The 19,357-nt window shown below is 44.1% G+C and overlaps 1 protein-coding gene across 1 annotated transcript in view; it reads left to right on the top strand.

Moving 5' to 3' along the window:
• Positions 1-19,357, top strand: part of LOC139050831 (deformed epidermal autoregulatory factor 1 homolog) — a 75,784-nt gene that overhangs the window by 40,664 nt on the left and 15,763 nt on the right. Inside the window, exons 5-6 of the mRNA XM_070527619.1 lie at positions 10,351-10,448; positions 16,723-16,854. Coding sequence (XP_070383720.1) covers positions 10,351-10,448; positions 16,723-16,854 — 230 coding nt within the window. The remainder of the gene's footprint in view (positions 1-10,350; positions 10,449-16,722; positions 16,855-19,357) is intronic.

Here is a 19,357-nt window from a genome sequence, read left to right as displayed (position 1 = left end):
ACGTTTCGCGCCGCGCGCGGTGTGTGCGCGTGGACATTTCCTTCGAAGGGCGGTGTACAGTCTCTCTCACATTTAGGGGAAAACTCGAAGCGCAGCAGCTCGCGCAGATGCTCGAGGGGCGGGATCTTGAACGGCGTCGTCTGCTACGGCGGCGCACGCTGGCCGCATTGTCGAGAAACGTTCTACTGTCAGGTGCAGGGCACTGATCACATCGTTACTGCGTGAAAGGAGCCGGTATTCTTTGCTAAGCGTTGCGCGACGCCCACTGATACGCCTCGAATGTAAGTTCATCGCTGCATGGCAGTCATAGACGACGTACTGATTCCATACATTCTTGACGGCCCGTTTCTGGAAGGCGACTATATATTCTAACGCGATAGGACGCCGATCCACACTGCTCGTGCTGTGCAAGAACTGCTAGAAGAGCGTGCAGTCACTCTCTTGGAGCGGCCGCCTCAATCCCCGGGTGCCAACATCATTTAAAATGTCTGGGGCTCGTTGAAAGTATCGCTGGCGCAACATCCCCTCTATCAGTCGCCCGAGGATAGGCTTCGATCCACCATCATCAGTGACTGAGACGTGCAGCGAATGAACACATCCCTGATCAAGTCATTCTACACTTCACTGCCTTCCAGGATGAGCGCTGTCATCGCTGCCGCTGGGGACATGACGAGATACTAACTGTAGTTCCGAGCGTGACGTGTCCAATTCCCCCACCGGCGGGCAGGGTCTGTCTGGTGTAGCGAATGATTATCGAGAAAAATCACTTCCAGCTCATTGTCTGAACCTAAAACGTTCATTTAATCGTGTCCGTTTGTTTCACCGTGTTCGACTCCCATTGTTGAGTGCTTTGTTTTCCTTTCGAGTCAAACAAAGACTGAGCACGTTGCGCGCACATCTTGGTGCGTTTTGTCGCTGCTCATTACGGTAGCACACACAGTGAAGAAATATACGTGCACACACTCAGTACTCCGGCCCTTCGAAAGAACAAATGAACCATGTTGTCAAAAGAAGTTTGTAGAACTCCATTAGCGCCAATGAAGGATCAGAGTGTGGTGACGCACAACATTTAGTAAAGAATATCAGCTCAGTTCCCGCAGTACCGATGAAATCGGTGCACTGCCCCTGACAGTACCACGCTTCCCGAAAAATGCGGCCAGCGCGCGCCGCCGTAGCAGACGACGCAGATCACGACACCACCCCCTCAAGCGTGTGCTCCTGCTCGAGCTGCTGCCGCCGCACGACTCCATTGCTTGCCGCATCGCGATGCAATACGTTCCGAGTTTTCCCCTTAGTGTGAAACAAACTGCACACGCTATATTTGCCTTTAAGAAGATCGGTACGCTTGACGATTATTTTTATGGCTGCAATGCGGCGAAAGGGCAGCGTCTGCTTAACCATGTAAGGGACGCTGAGCAGGTAGAATTCCACTGGCGGCTGCAGCCCTCTTCGTGTTCACGTTGCTGTTATGGCAGTTCACAACACAACAGTAATTATTATTTTATTTCATAATACTGTGAGCCTTTCTCAGGCTCTGACAGGAGTGGAATGTACAATAGGTGGTACAACAGGTTTGGTGTTCCGGAAGATGAATGAAAAGATACATAACTTATATAAATAATAGAATCAAAGTGAGCAGAGCTGTAGAATCATACAATTCATGACTCATAATCAAGAAGGCTGTGACTACAACACATTTACAAAAGCATTTTCAAAGAAAGATTCAACGTTCGCAACAAAGACATCAATTGACACATCATTCACAATATGGCAGGGCAGGCTATTCCATAGTTCTATGGATCGAGGAAAAAAAGAAAATTTGAATAAATTACATCTAGCAGCAAATGGCCGTATGCACAAGTCGTGATTGATTCTTTTGGAGCGGTGGTGAGGTGGCTTTAGGTACACGTCTTTAGTTATGCTGATGCAATCATGATATAACAGGAAAAGAAATTTCATACAGGCAGTTAGTCGTCGGCATTCTAACGTCGAGATGCTAGCCCTGTTACGGAGAAGTGTCACGCTATCGTAGCGGGAGTATCGGGAGTAAATAAAACGGAGTGCTAGGCTTTGAATTCTTTCAAGTTTCGTTTTCAGGTAAGACTGATGGGGGTTCCAAACTATGGCGCTGTACTCCAGGATGGGTCTTACTAGAGTCATATAGGCGTTTAGTTTTACATGCGCAGGTGCAGCTGACAATTTTCGTCGGATGAATCCAAGTTGTCGGTATGCCTTTGTACATATGTTATCTACGTGGGATTCCCAACTCAATTTTTCAGTTAACGTTACCCCCAAGTACTTTACTTCATTATTACGCGTCACAGCAGATCCTGATAAAAGGTAAGTAAAATAGATGGGAGTTTTTTTCCTTGTTATGGTGACAGAGGACGTTTTGCTTACATTTATTTTTATATCCCAAGTTTTACACCAAGAATCAATGTTAGTTAGGGTTAAGTGCAGATTATTTTGGTCATCTTGTGAACGAACCGTAGTGTACACAACGCAATCGTCTGCAAATAATCTCAGTACAACATCTGGAGTGACACAGGAAAAAATGTCATTTATATAGATTAAAAAAAGTGTAGGTCCTAATACTGATCCCTGTGGAACACCAGAGCGAACGTCTAGGCTAATGGATTTGGCATTTTTTATTTCGACGTATTGAGTACGGCCTGAGAGGTAAGCTGTAATCCAGGAAACGATGTTTGAATTAATACCAATCATTTTAAGCTTCTCAATTAATTTACAATGTGGAACAGAATCAAAAGCCTTTGCAAAGTCAACGAACACTGCATCCACTTGCAAACCAGAGTTAATTGCAGCCGCGAAGTCGTGTGTAATTTCAAGTAATTGCGTAACTGTTGATAATCCCTTCCTAAAGCCGTGCTGGTTTACTATTTAAAAGCTTGTTGCTTTCCAAGTAAGTTATGACTGCTTTGTTAATTACATGCTCCATTAATTTGCAGCAAGAGCTAGTTAGTGATATAGGCCTGTACATGCTTACCAAGAGCCTATTCCCATTTTTTTTGAACACCGGGACCACTTTCGCGCAAAGCCAGTCGGCGGGTACGGATGCTGTTGCCATGGATAAGGAAAAAATTTTATGAAGAAGGAGAGACAGTTGTTGCGCGTATCGCTTTAGAAAAGCATTGGGTAATCCGTCGGGCCCAGGTGATTTCTTTTCATCAAGCTGTAGCAGTAAGTTAAGAATGCCGCATTCTGTTATGACAAGGTCAGGCATGCGGGAGTGGTATTCCGATAGATTGAACTCCGAGGTAGAAGCACGGGTGAACACAGACTGGAAATAGTGATTAAAGGCGTTCGCGATACCATTTGCGTTATCCGTAATGGCTCCGTCTATTTCCATTTGGTCGATAGACGCCCCCGGTTTTGCCAGGTAACGCCAGAACTTTCTTGGCTCGTGCGTCATAAAGTTGGTCAGTGTATTTGTGAAGAAATTGCTTCTTGCTGAAGAAATTTCTGCTCTGAGCATTTGTGAAAGTTCATTTATAGCATCGACGTTGGTTTTCTTTTTATGCATTCTTTGTAACTTTCTTTTGAGGTGGATAATACTGCGTGTAATCCAAGGTGTCTTCCTGTTCACTCGTTTTTTTATTGATGGGATGAATTTTTCTTCACAGTACGCTACTATTCGTTTCAGCTTTAACCATAAGTCATTCACGTTTTCAAATCCCGACTGTAAAAGACTATCTAGGGTTATTTCAATGTAATCAATAACACTGACATCGTCTGCCCTGCTGTAATCCTTGACAGATATACGAGATATGCTGGTGCTTTGGTTGGGACTGAAACTGAAGTTATCAAAAGTAAGTAAAAGCATTTTATGGTCCGAGATTCCATTTTCGATACTGATATCAGGGTTTAGCGTCTTGGAAACGAAAGCAAGATCAAGAATGGAGCTTGCTTGCTCTTGTATACGCGTTGGCTCCCTAACAAGCTGGGTTAAAGAAAAACTAAACATAATATTCAGAAGCATTTCACAACTATTGTGCTCGTTTCCACTAATGGTCAGATTTCCCCAGTCAATCCCAGTTAAGTTGAAGTCTCCGACTAAGATTAGCTTAGTGCGCTCGTTAATTTTACGGCACAGAAAGTCGTGCAATTCAGCAAGATAGTCAGTTGGCGCATTTGGTCGTCGGTATATGCCGCCAACGAACACTGACATTCCATTGATAGTGATACTGCACCACACACTTTCGTGATTGGGTATTCCTTCGTCTTTCTTAAATGATAAGCCTTCTTTAATAGCTATGGCAACGCCCCCTCCCCGGTCATCGCGGTCGAAACGAACGATAGAATAGGAATTGGGAAGCACCTCTGAATCGTCAATGTGAGAATGCAACCAGGTTTCAGTGATGACAATTATATAGGGGCTGTATACCAGCACCATTTCTTCTAATTTTTCGGTTTTATTGACAACGCTTCTTGCATTCAAACATAATAGCGAGAGTTGAGGTGAATTTTGTCATGAGCTGGGGTGGCTGTTTTCATAAGCCATACGGCTTTCGCGCTTCACGAGTGTCCTCTTATTTTCAGTGCTATCCCAAGCATACAGATCGCCGTTTATCCTCAATTTATCAAATATAAGCTTGACCTTGTCTCCTCTGGTACGATTTTCTTGGGATGAATGCCATAGTTTCCGGCGCATTTCCCGTACCGCTGGTGAGAAGTCTTCCGAGATAGATATCTTTTCGCCTTGCAACTTCGAACAGTTTCGAAGAACTGACATTTTCTCAGTGAAATCGAAAAAACGAAGGATTACTGGGCGTTCACGTGCAGTACGTTTCTTGTCAATACGATGAATCCGTTCAATAGATTTAACTTCAACTGCAAGAATGTCTTTGAAAATGTCATGTATCACGCGTTTTTCCAAAATTGCCGGGCTTTCGTTGTCTCCCTCTTTGAGACCATATATGATTAAATTGTTCCGACGACTTCTGTTTTCCAGGTCTTCTAATTTATTGCTTAACCGAGCCATCTCACGATTCATAGTGTTAATAGCTTCCTCGCATTTTAGAACCTTTTCATTATAAAGCTGGAGGGAAGCAAGATTTGTCTCTATTTCCGTAAGCCTGACTTGGACACTCAGTAGACCTGACTCTAACTGATGTTGTGATGTCTTAATTGCGGTAACAGCACTTAAGATCGCATCCAGTTTGTCTTGATCGGGCCCTGGGTTCTCTTCAATGTCACCACTAAGCTTTAATAAGACGAAAATAACACGAGATAGGTCAACACAACACTGGAACAAGCAGTGGGGACTCGGCAGCACCAGCAATCCAACACAGTTACTTCTAAAAGGACTACTACAAAATTGTTTCTCACCAACCTGTACAAAGCAGAACACGAAATTCAGCATCGTGTGCCGTACGGTGCCGCCGAGTCCACTGAAAGGTGCAGCCGGTCGATCCGTCTTTTTATGCCCATCTGATGACGTAATTCGCCTGGGTCGTGCGCAGAACGAGATGTCCAGTTTGGGCAGCCCTGCGCAGTTGTCCTCTTGCGGCGGTGCTTTCGGTGGAAAAACGGATGCATCAGTAGACCACACGTGATTGTGCAGACACAATGCTGTTGGTGACTCTGTACATGGACGGGATGTGTAGTCAGCCGGTGGCAAGGAACAGTCATGGGCAAATCCAGGTAACCACAGGAACACCTGTACAAAGCAGAACACGAAATTCAGCATCGTGTGCCGTACGGTGCCGCGATGTCTTCCGGCGAGGCGCCATCGCTAACAAAAAGCCTTCTCGCGTGCAGCGCGCGCTCAGCCTGGCCTCCTCTGGCTCAGCGCGAGCGAAGGGAACCGGCGGAAGCAAACACCCGGGGGAGGGGAAACCGTGCCGCCAGGGGAGAAACGAGCGCTGGCGTCTCGGGCGAAACTTGGCGTGCGCTCGTCTATAGCAACCATGTCCATGTAAAGGCCCTAATAAACGTACACATGTGCATCGTCCAATGTGAGTTCGTATATATAGTGATGTCATTGTTGCCTAGCAACCTTATCGGCAGTTGTTCTTGAGCGGTTCCATGGGGCGGCTGCATATCATGCGCTTGGAAAAGGAGGAATGTGTCCTTCTAGAACGACGACAGGAGTGACAGCGAGAATGGGTGCGTCGAAGGCGGGAAGTCGCTAAGGCCAATCGTGCCTCCATCAATGAGCCTGACCCGTAGTCTGTGCCAACTGAGGAAGACCCGCAGCGTGCCCGTCAAGAACAGCGGCGTAGAATGGCGGCGTGAAACCAGGAATGTCAGCAGCAGTGGTGGTATGCCGTTAAGGCCAGTTGTACCAACCTCCTACCCGGCGATGGTCCACAGCGTGCTCGTGACAAGCGGGCACATGAACAGAACCAGGAATGTGAGCGGCGGCAGCGGCAAAAGCAGTACTAGTGAGACGCGGGCGGTGGATGCCACTCATAAACGGCAAGCCTGTTATTCAGGGTGATGACCCTGAATAATGTGAGGCTGAAAACACAAAACGCCGACAATGCTACAATCCTTCAGTCATTCAGTCAGAACAATCCGTTCGGCGCTGCGTGTGGGGTGCGTAACTGTCTCCGGTTCGCGGGTGATTTGACTAGCCTTGATACGATTCGTGACGCCGGGCAGCATGAGTGTACAGTGGCGGCATTGCATCAGTGTGTCATCAGAGTGCGTCTCTAACATGCGTGTGTGTGGGACGTGCCATGAAGCGTTACTGGAAGGCAAAGTGCCTCGTTTCGCTACCGTGAATGGGTACGTGTATCCGCCTATACCGGTGCATCTTCCGAAACTCAACGTCATGAAGGAATGATTGATCGCCAGATGTGTCTTTCGTCTTGATGCTTTAATTGCACATATATTGTCATACATGTATATAACTTCGTCATTTTAAAACAGCGCATAACAGCTTCACCAGTTGTCTTTCACAGAGTAGAAAGGCCAATGAGTCTTTTCACACGAACACGGGAAGGGACACAAAAGCAGCAACCCATTTGCAGATAAAAAGGGCAGGCTGTGACAAGAAACATAGAACACGGTTCGTATCCTGCAAAGAAGGCATCGTATACCAGATAGCACTATCGTGTGGCAGACAATGCCAGGTCAACCAGGCGATGTCTTAATGATAAGCCCAGAGAACACTGTAACAATGTAAAGAGAGGTGGGGATGGCGGGTTAGCAGCCCACTGCAGCACGTGTGATCGCTCGCCTCTTTTCAAGAATGTTTTGTTGTGCACAAGCACAAAGAAGAAATAGCAAGACTGGTAATTGAAACTGCAACTGTTGAGAAGCTCGGTCAAAATTGTGTTAGCATGCCTTCACTATCTTTAACATGAAAAGAATTGTCGTATCTCAATGCATCTCTGTTTCACATGCCAGAGTTGTTGCTTGGCATGTATAAATAGTGATCTGGCTTCCAATAAAAATTCAGTTGAAAGTTAGTGCTTGTGTGTGTCGCCTCCTGTATTCATGTGAAAAAGTTTCTGCACTAGAACACTGTATCAGTGGAGAGATATACAAGATTTTTTTTTTTTTTTACAATACAGATTTTTAACAAATAGGTTGTCAGCACAGCAAACTTGGCATTTTTTCAGACGCGTTCCTAGGTGAGGTAGTGTTGCATGTTTTGCAGTTTTAGAAATGTTGTGTCTAGTTTTACTAAAAGTACATTCTGTTTGCGAAAAAGATTTAAACGTGAAAGGATGGGGTGGCAGAAGGTTGAAAAAAAAATATGCATGCGAGAAAGAAATTGTGGTGGTACCTGTGCTGCCCTTTTATGGCAGCACAAAATGGGACAATTGCTTCACACAAGTTTATTCAGCTGCCTGAAGCTTGTGAAACTGGCAACAGCAAAATTGCTGAAAAAGTAACTGTGATCTAAAAACAATCTGTTGCTTTATAGTCTCTTCTGTGACAAGTTTGTTGCTGTTGGTGTGCTGCATCTAAAGGGTGAATAATCGCTAATAAAATATGTATTTATCCCATAAAAGCTGTGTGCTCAGAAAAAAAAGTTTAATGTGCGCAACCCCTTGGTTTGTCATGTCCGTAGGATATTTACCAATTTTAAAGCTCGCAGGTTGGCAGGTATAAATAAAATTGCAAATTATACAGATAAAGATTTGTGTGTCAGCTTGGCATCACTCAGCCTATTAAAGCTAAAGACGTTTCTATCTGGATAAACACCTGTACTTGTAGTGTGTCCCCTGTGCATATGCCTGTCAAGCCGATTGGTTCTTTATGCTTTTCTTTTTTTTTCTGATATAAATGCTTGGGGCTTCTTTAAATAAAGTTCAGTTGGCAGTCAGCACCAGTCCTGTAGTGGTTTTTTTCTTGTTTTTCTTGTCCTCATCCCTTCCTGCTGTTTCAAGTTACAATAACATATTTTTTTGTCTGAACATTAAAGTACTTAGCTTTAAAAAATCACAGAGCTCATGTCTTTGATTCTGAAGTTGTATTAGCATTGAACAATTTATTCACTTTTATAGACTTATAATAGGTAACGAGCCACCATTGAGCTACCACTTAACTGCACCATGGCCAATTTTTTTCAGAAAAGGGACTGCTCTAAAGTGACAAGGTTTCCCAAACCAAAAAATGGGATAGCATGGTAAAGATGGTGAAACTTAATCCTGAGCACTCTGCTACAGTATATCTTATAAGCCTAGTGTCACGTTGGGTCATTCAGCCCCATAAATAAATAAATCTGTAGGTGAGGAGGAGGAGGAGGAGAAGAAATATAGGTGAAGAACAAGAGATGTGCAAAATTGCTTTGGTGTGGTACTAGCATGAAAACCTGCGCAGTGAACTTGTCATACTTTGGTCAAGTTTCGGAGCCCAGTTTCGTTCTCTCTTATGTACTGATTGCAGACTAGGACTCCTTAGAGTCACATTGGTTCAAGGGAATGTATTGCAAGGACTGTGTTTGTGTGTGTGTGTGCAAGCACTTCTATAGTGGATTTAGAGTACACTGTACTGTCATTTGACCTTCAGCCTCACTATGTTGCTGGTTGGAGGTGTGATTAGCTGCTCTCTAGGTGTAGACTGGCTGGCTGTTCCTATGTCTACAATGTTTCAACCTAGAACCAACATGTACAAACGCAGTTTTTTTTTTCTTTTAACAATTTAACATCGAAATGCTTAGCTTGAAATCCGGACTAAGACGAATTTTTCTTCAAGTGTGAAGCTTTCTTTCTGAGAAACCCATATGGGTTTCCTTTGTAGCTTCATGCTACATTTGGGTGGATGACAGTTTTCCCTGTCATTGGAATGCTTTGTATGGAGGTCAGTCATTTGCATTAACCTATTTTTATCTGCAATTGATATCTGATGTTATCCCCACTCCTGCAATAACACCAACGAGGTTTCAATAGGTAAAAATAAATAAAATTAATAACTAAATGCAAATGTAGCACTTGTGTTATGTACTTCTCATTGTTGTTTAGCTGGACAACATATCCTCTTTATCTGCAGTGTTCCATGTTGGTGCTTGTCCTATGAGACAGTGCAACTACAGCCAAATTTTTCAGACACAAAAAAGAAAATAATTCCAACTCAGCACCTGCATGAAATCAAGGCACTATGCAGGGTCATCAGAAGTGCAGGACAATACACCTTTAGTTAGGCACATCCCTGTGTAGTTTGGAGTTCTTGTAATGCATCTGCTTTGAGTGTTCATAGAACTTGTGGGGATGCGAGACTCTCGCACGTCCCCTGATATGCTGTTTTCCCCGCATGTCTCATGTCTCCTGTGATCCAGCTTCTCTGCGTAGCTTAGTGCCAGCGACAGTTGGTCTTGTTGCAGCGCATTGCGAGAGATGGCGCGAGTGTTGCCCAGCTAACGCCGCCTAACAGCAGGGTTAGTCGAGCACGACAGGGAGTAGGCTCTTTCTCTTTGGCTCAGAGTCGGCAAGCAGCGCGTACATTCTGCGCGTGCGCCAATCCATGCTTTTGCGAGACTGTCTCATGTGGCCTAGGAGCGGGACACTGGAATGGACGAACACGATCGTTTGAATGCGCCACCAATCACATGACCATACACGCGAACGACCAGGCATTGGTATCCAGCATGGAACATATTCACTCGCTATCGGGTCATGGTAAGTCGGACTTCCTCGATTTGTTGCGTGCCCATTGGCATGTTTTGTGGATAGCAACTCGGCTAGTAAGCATTAGTGTATAAAAGGCGCAATAAATGCCATCGTGATTGTTTGCATTACTGTGTTGTCTTTTCTTTGTTCCAACAGCAGGGATAAGACTCCCACAAACTTGCCTTTAGCCACTTTAGTGGCACAGGAGGATGGGAAAGGAATGATTTCTGAAGTCTGTTAGTAGGCAAAACAAAGCCTTCTTTTACAGGTGGCCCTGCTGTGGAAACAACAGTCATGACTTCGCGCTTGGCACCCACACCATCCGACTTTTTTACAGAGCAGCGACAGTGGTGGCAGCTGGAAGAAGTAAGATGTTGGGCCTTCCAAAGCAGCCCAGTGGCTATAGTGTTGAGCTGCTGAGCTAAAGGTCGCAGGTTTGATCCTGGCCCTGGTAGCTGGATTTTGGGGGGAGGGGGGAATGCAAGAATGCTCGTGTACTTAAACTTAGGTGCATGGTAAAGAACCCCAGGTGGTCTAAATTAATTTGGAGTCCCTCATTAGGTTGTTCTGCATAATAAAATCGTGGTTTTGGCCCTAAAGACCCCAGAATTTAATTTATTATAATTTTATAAATAGGCAAATAATCTTTAGGTGCCAGTAAAGCGACTAAAAAAATTTATGTATGCAGTTTTATGCATGGTTTGTTGTTAACTAGTGAATTAAGTTGCATAATTATTTTTTACAAATGTAATAAAATTCACACAAGTTATTTATATCTTTTAAATAGATTTGGTGCGACTACGACCTGTATTTTGAAGTGTTCCATTTCATTTTCCACTTCTATCATGTCATACTTAGGGTGCAATTGCACCAAATATGTCATTATGGCAGCCTGCAAGCCATGTTTGAACCAATGATGAAGGCCAGAGAGTGGAAATTAAGGTGAATTGTTAGAGAATAAGGCCTCAGCACACGTGGTGATAGCAAAAGTGAGGCATGGCATGTGAGCACCCATAAGCAAAGTCAGTGATGTGTACCTGTCAGTAAAACAAAGTGAGTGAACAACTTGCAATAATCAGTTGTTAAATTGCTAGATCATATTCTATCTATTCTTGCATGTTTTGCAAAAAGATACGCACGTGTAGCAGTATCGCCAATTTGTGGGCACCCACCTGTAAACAAAGTAATTGCACGGCTATGGGAAAGCCATGCAAGCGAGCATCTCGCTCTAGTACTTTGAGTGATAAGAAATGAGATAAAAATCACTTTTCTCGACGCCTGTGACTTGAAACAATGCCAATTACAAAGTGCGCAAGCATGAGAGTAAACTATGCAAAGTGGAACTACATACTCCAAAACTACCACAGTGGCAGCTGCCATAGAGCAAAGTGAGAAATCAGTTTTGACAGAAGTTGATGGACAGCAGCACAATAAGAATTTTTTCTAGAACTCGTGGATGGTTGCAGCACTTCCAGAGCTAAGCTAGGCTGCTTTTCATTGTGAAAAAGATTGTTTTTTCAAGTGTTCCGCTGACGCCATACATGTGTGGCCGTGACTATTTCAGATTTGTTTCTGCCGTTATACATGTGTGGCGGGGACCCTCTAAGGGTGAAAAATGACTGTGCCAAACTCCTGTATCTTTCATACTCAGAAGAGTATTTGAAAGGTTTAGCAAGGAATAATAAATATGTGTAGTAGTAGTGCAGATGTTCTTACTAAATTTTACTAAGAAGACTATTAGCCATTACTCATATGATATTGCGCAACAAAAAACGACACGGACGTAAGAGAAGACGACACACCAAGTGCAAACTTTCAACTAAGTTTATTGCACCATTGAATCGATTTTGTACATGTGAAGCAGTGTAGACTGCACATGCGCTTGCATGAAAATGAACTGCGCATTCATGTAACATAGTTACGAGTCATGTGATGCCGCCTCCAAGAAACTAAGTTCTTTTTTCTATGAGAGCCAGTGAAGGGAAACTAACACACTTATCACCCAATTTGGCAATCATCTGCGCTTCAAATATTTCGTGGATGAGCTGCGGGCTGCCAGAGGAAACAATCGTGCATCGGTCCTCAATAGGTTTGCATCCATGGTTGTGACAATGAATTGCCAAGAACCCACCGGAGCCATTTTATACGTTGTTGCTGTGTTCGCAAAGCCGATCATTGAGGCAACGCCCAGTTTGTCCGATATATTGCTTCCCACATGAAAGCGGGAGGTTGTAAACCTCCCGGTGGACACACTCGACAAACTTTTTGCGGTGATGCTTTCTGCACTTATCGGACGGGACGACATTTGGATCCGTCAACCTGCAAAGCTTTCCAAGCTTTTTGGGAGCAGAAAAAACAACTCTTACAGTCGCCCTTTGGGCCATCTTTTTTGAGCAATGGGATATCCCGTGCATGTAAAGTATAACACTTACTCAGGGCGTTTATGTTTACGTTCACGTTCACTTCTTTTATTAAGTCATTGACAAAGATTAGAAAGAAAAGAGGCCCAAGGACGGACCCCTGTGGAATGCCCGATCGAACCGGTGCTGATCCAGAACGCGCGCCATCGATAAACACACATTGCCGCCTTAACGACAGATATGCTGAAATCCATGAAATCAAAGAATCATTTTTAAGTATTGTTTGTAGCTTTAACAGCAGTTTAATGTGAGACACACGGTCGAATGCTTTTTCGAAATCTATGAATATTAAATCAGTTTGGCTCTGTTTATCTAGAACTGCTGCGAGTTCGTGGATAGTTTCCAGTAGCTGTGTTGTTGTAGACAGTCCCTTCCGAAAACCATGCTGCTTGGAATCAATTATATTGTTGTCATTCAGAAAGACCGAAATATGTTTAAATATAATATGCTCAAGGGTTTTTGCACATGTGGGTAATAATGAAATTGGTCTGCACGAAGTGATAAGCGACCTGTTTTCTGATTTTGGTATCGGGGTAACCTTTGCGTACTTCCAGTCACCCGGAACTTCTGCACGTGATAAAGACTTGCTAAATATGATGCACAGATATTTTGAGCACCACTCGGCATATCTCACGAGAAAGGCAGTAGGTATGCCATCCACTCCAGGCGATTTCTTTGTATTCAAATTTAACAAGAGAGATAAAATGCCTTCTTCGGTCACTGAGATATCTGCAATTGCAATCTGCAATTGCAATATCTGCAATGAAATTGGCGGGCAATCAACTGGAAAGTAGCTTGGTTTACAGCCGTCGTCATCCGTAAATACCGAACAGAAAAATTGATTGAAAGGCTCTGCTATCAAACTTGTATCAGTTACGGTATCCCCGTCGATGCAGAAACTGGACAAGGGTTGCTTTTTCGAAGAAAAATGACGCCAGAACTTTGCCGGAGAAGACAGCAGAAAATTCTTTAAAGATGCACTTTGATAGTATCCCTTTGCTTCTTTAATGCTTGCCTTTAGTTGCAGACGTATGTTGGAAAGTTTACTGGCATTGCCCTCTGTGGTACACTGACAGTGCTGTTGTCTTATTCGTTTAGCCTTCCGTTCCAGCCGCACTATCTCCTTTGTAACCCATGGGCGTGTGTGCTGTCGAATGCTTAGTCTCATTGGAACAAAGTCCCTGACGCATTTTAAGACTAGGTTCCTAAAGAAGCACCACAGCTCGTTCACGCAGCACGTGCCCGATTCAGAAAGAAGTATGAAAGCATCCAGCGACCTATCCATGGCGTCCAATATGTCAACGTCTTTAGCGCGGCAAAAGTTTGAAACGAGGCACCTTTTATTCTGGGTTTCAATCGGACGGCCAAGTTGAACTGTTAAAGATATCAGTTTGTGATCAGATATTCCGTCAAAAATATGTACTTCGGGATCACGACTGAGCACTGCATTGCTTACAAGGAATAGATCTAAAATTGAAGCTGTATCATTCTGAATGCGCGTGGGTTCTTTTACTAACTGAGCTTAATCATGGAATACTACGAGGTCGACAAAAGGTTCAGCAGCACTAGAAAGGGGCTCAGGAAAATCGGTACTCCAGTCGATTGAAGGCATATTGAAATCACCACCCAAGAGGACATTACAAGAATAGCATTTGCTAGAACAAAGGAATTCATTAAGCTCGAGAAAAGTTATCTTGAGTAGGGGGACGGTAGAAGCCTCCTACAATTACAGTGTGCCCATCGAAATATACTTTAATGAGCACGCACTCAATTGCAGGTATATCAGGTAACCTGGACACGAGTAGTGACTGTTGATAAATAATTGCAACACCACCGCCGCGCGAACTTCTATCTTTACGATGAATTCTGTAACCTGGTGGTGTTACTTCCTTGTCGGAGATGTCGGGGTGAAGCCAAGTTTCCGTGAATATAAGAAAATGTGGCTTGTGTGTTAAAATGATCTTTCAATATCATCAGCTTTATTAACGATGCTACGTGCATTAAGGTTGATGAAACAGAGGGGCTTTTGGGCATCTGTTTGGATTCATTGTGACTGGTGTCTTTCTTCAGTTTGTCTGCCTGTGGGAATCTTTCTGTCACTTGTGCCATCCGATCGGAATAGCTCGCCATTAGTCCTAATTTTGTCGTACACTAGTTGGACTTTCCCCCCAGCAGCTCTAATTTCGGAGGCGCTATCCCAGAGTTTCTTTCTTTTAAGTCTTGTGGGCGCTGAAAAGTCTTCCGAGACCAAGATATCTTTATTTTTCAGTTTGAAACAATTCTGTAGTACGGCCGTTTTTTCTTAATGAGGAAAGTGTCTCTGACAGGCAGAAGGCCCAACTTATGTTGTAAAAGCACCCCCAATGGCTTTTGCCAAGCATCAATTTCTGACACAATAACCCGTAACGGGACACCGGGTTTATGCGTTTTGGCACTGAAGAAAACTTGTAGATGATCTCGCTTGCTGTTTTCAAAGGCCTTGGTTAACTTTTGTAGATTGTCTGTTGCATGTGCGTTTTGCCACAGCCTTTACCTTAGCCAGCGACATCACCCTATGACAGTTAAACGTGGCACTGATGGCTTCTAGAGCCTTGGCATTAAAGTCTTAGAAACGTTTCAGAAGTGCTTAGTTCCCCTTCAAACTACTCATGAGATGCCGGTAGATAGTTCTCTTCATTTCCTTGATCTTCGCCTGAGCTTCGCACGTGTTGGTCGTATGACCCGTGAGCCAACAAGCCACTTCTGCCGTATACATCTGCACATTCTAAGCTTGTTAAGCGGGCCAATATCAGTTTGTGCTTCAAGAATGTCCTTAACAAGTCTTGCTGTCATGTAGTGGACGAAAGCTTAGAAAAGCAAACTCGACGTTTGTCCTTGGCTGGATATCCCAAGGTGGTGCAAGTGTCTGTCGCGGAACGCATTTTAGGAGAAGCGCGATCCAGCACGCAGAAGTCAATTGCTGATGCCCCTCCTGGCAAACGCCCTAAAGTAAGTGTTATAACTTACATGCACGAGATATCCCATAGCTTGAAAAAGATGGCCCAAAGGGCTAATGTAAGAGTTGTTTTTTCTGCTCCCAACAAGCTTGGCAAGCTTTGCAGGTTGACGGATCCAAATGCCGTCCCGTCCGATAAGTGCAGAAAGCATCACCGCAAAAAGTTTGTCGAGTGTGTCCACCGGGAGGTTTACAACCTCCCCCTTTCATGTGGGGAGCAAGATACGGACAAACTGGGCGTTGCCTCAGTGATCGGCTCCACGAACACAGCAACAACGTAAAAAATGGCTCCAGTGGGTTCTTGGCGATTCATTGTCGTGATCATGGATGTAAACCTCTTGAGGGCCAGTGCGAGATTGTTTCCCGTGGCAACATGCAGCTCATCTGGGAAATATCTGAAGTGCAGATGATTGCAAAATTGGGTGATAAGTGTGTTAGCTTCCCTTCACTGGCTCTCACAGAAAAAGAATGTAGTTTCTTGGAGGTGGGATCACCTGACTCGTAGCTATGTTACATGAATGCGCAGTTGATTTTCATGCAAGCGCATGTGCAGTCTACACTGCTTCACATGTATAAAATCGATTCAGGGGTGCAATAAACTTAGTTGAAAGTTTGCGCTTAGTGTGTCATCTTCTCTTACGTGCGTGTCATTTTTTGTTGTGCAATATCATTTGAGTAATAGATTACCAACTTGCCCGGAATGCTGCTTTCACTATTAGCTAAGATCCCAAAACTGCCACCATTTTTTCTTTAATTGGATCCAGCAAGTGCCTACCCAATCAGATGCTCTTTCTGAATTTTTTCTCTCAAGTTGAACAAGCACCCACTTCCTATTTTTTTGCACTTATCTCCAAATTTTGTGTAAGTGCTTGATTGGTGTTTAATGCTAAAGTCATAGCTTTCCTACTACTATTTGATGTTTTATTGACCTTAACGTGTCACTCTTTCACTGTGGTGGATGTATATTGTTGGGATTTGTTAGTTGCACTTATAGAGTGAAATTAACTTACAAGTATAGGTAATGGCTGAAGAAATGGCAATTACTTACCAGTGATTAACCGTGGATAACTCTTCAGAGCAATGTAAATTTCTTTCAAATTCAGGATATTGTCACTGACATAGTCATTACTTCTGTGCAGCCATGCAGAGTTTACTGTCATCACTCTAATATTTCTTTTATAGAAAAGGCCTACTTATTTGTACTCATTCTGAAACATCCTTGCAGATGGTGAAGAATCTCACAAAGCAAGTGCAAGAACTTCAGAAGCAAGTGGACATGGTGAAGGCACAAAGTGTTATGACGAGGGAAGCAGCGCTTCGGCAACTTAGAATGCAACTTGAAAATGAGAAAAAAGAGGTGGGTACCTCTGCGATGGTTCCTTATTTAAAACACACTTTAGCTGTGAGGTTAATAAATTTAATGTGCTAAGCATGCCATCACATAACACGATTCATCCTAGGGGATAGCAGGTTGCCATGACAAATGTGTCTTGTATGATATTGAACATTTAGTTTGTGGGGATGCGCGACTCTCACGCATCCCCTGATGTGTTGTTTTTCCCGCATAGCTCCCTTTTCCTGCAATCCGGCTTCGCCGCGTGGACTGCGTGTTGCCCGCGGCAGTCGCTCTGGTTGAGGCACACTACGAGAGATGGCGCGAGTGTTGCGCTGCTAACGCCGCCTTCGGTGGGGTTACTTGGGAGCGAAAAGGAGAAAGCTTTCTCTCTTGGGTTCCATGTCTCTCGTGGGTTCCATCCATGCTTCTGCGAGACCGTCTCGCGTGGCCGCCTTCGAACGCGCCACCGTTCGCGTGGCCGTACATTCACGCGAACGACCAGGCGTTGGGATCCAGCATGGGGCAAACATATTCGCTTGTTATCCCGTTGCGGTGAGTCGGACTTCTAGATTTGTCGCGCGTCCATAGGTATGTTTTGGGGATAGCAACTCGGCTAGCAGGCATTCATCTATGAAAGGTGCAATAAATGCCGTTGTGATTGTTTGCACTACTGTGTCGTCGTTCCTTTGTCCCAAGAGTACGGGTGAGAACCCCACAGGCTATAAGAGGGTTAGTTGCTTGTAGAAAAAACCAATAAAAGTATAATAAGCAATGCTTTATAGCACCGGTAATGCATAATAAATAACAAAAAGAGCCAGTGAAGGTACAGCTTTATGAAATTGTTAATTAAGGTGTGTTTTATCAGCAAATTTATTTCAGTCCCAGTGTGGTTTCAAATTACCCCTGCCCACCATAAGCTGACACTAGCTGCGCCTGCAATCTCGCCACTCTATATAATCCACTGCCGACTCCTTTTCTTGAAACTGATCCTTAAAACTGCTGCTGAGTTTAATGTCACAGGTTGTATTCCCAGTCACAGCAGCCACATTCTGATGAGGGTGGAATCCTCTACCATGCCTTGGGTGCATGAATCATAGGTGGTCTAAATTATTACTGCAATATCTCCCTGCCCTTCAACGCCCTTCAACGTCTCCCAGTTCCCATCCAAATGGTGCTACTAGGTGCATCGGACCATAGCCTTTCTGCTCTGGCGTGCCTGGCCCACAAACTCTGCAAGGTGTCATCCCCAAACCTTGTTGCTTCCCAAGTGACCGAGGTCGAAACTCACAACGCCAGGGCTCATCCAACTACTTCGTGATTGTTTACAAATGTGCATACCACAACCAATCCTTCAGTCCCACAGCACGATAGTTTTCCTATCCTTCACAAGGATATTCAACACCTCTCGGATCCCAGCGCTGCTGCACTGGGATGTCAACGGGATGTCCAGCAACCCACGTGCTCGCCGTACATTTCTCTTTTGGTCACCGTCGCTGGCTAGTGACGGTGACCACAGGTTAGTGAGGGCTGGGATTCACCTCAATTTGAACAGAGAAAGAGCAAAATTTATTAAGAAAAAACAGATCAACTTAGAGGCAGTGAGGGTAAAAGCAGACAAATTTAGGCTAGTACTAGCAAACAAATATGCAGCCTTAGAACAGAGAGATGATGATGATGACATAGAGGTAATGAATGAAACCATAACGAGGCTGGCTTTAGAGGCAGCAACTGAAGTGGAAGGCAAGGCACCTAGGCAACCAGTAGGCACACTCTCCCAAGTGACAAAGGACCTAAGAAAGAAACGACAAAGAATGAAAGTGTCCAACTCAAGAGATAAGATAGAATTTGCGGAACTGTCAAAACTGATCAACAAAATGGAAATAAGTGATATTAGAAATTAAAACATGAGAAAGACTTAAGAAGCCGTAAAAAATAGATACAGCCTGAAATCAGTGAGGAGAAAACTTGGCATAGGACAAACCAAGATGTATGCACTGAAAGATAAGCAGGGTAGTATCATCAGCAATCTCAAAGGTATAATAAAAGCAGCGGAAGAATTCTATACTGACCTGTACAGTACCCAGAGGACTCAGGAGTACTCTATTGGAAACAATAATGAGCAGTATACAGAAACTCCTCCTATAACTAGAAATGAGGTCACAAGGGCTTTGCAAGGCATGAAAGTGCGAAAAGCGGCAGTAGAGGATGGAATAACGGCCAATTTAATCAAAGATGGAGGAGACATAATGCTAGGAAAACTGGCGGCTCTCTATACGAAGTGTCTATCGACTGCAAGAATGCGAATCTTATACTAATCCCCAAAAAGATAGACGTTAAAGAAGTGAAAAATTATAGGCCCATTAGCTTACTCCCAGTATCATAGAAAATATTTACCAAAATAATCTCCGATAGAATAAGGGCAACGTTGGACTTTAGTCAACCAAGGGAACAGGCTGGCTTCAGGAAAGGATACTCTACGGTGGATCACATCCATGTCATTAATCGGGTTATCGAGAAATCTGCA

This window comes from Dermacentor albipictus, chromosome 10, assembly GCF_038994185.2.
Source record: "Dermacentor albipictus isolate Rhodes 1998 colony chromosome 10, USDA_Dalb.pri_finalv2, whole genome shotgun sequence".
Lineage (NCBI taxonomy): Eukaryota > Metazoa > Arthropoda > Arachnida > Ixodida > Ixodidae > Dermacentor > Dermacentor albipictus.
The sequence above is the reverse complement of the archived record's forward strand: the minus strand, read 5'-3'. Positions and strand labels throughout refer to the sequence as shown.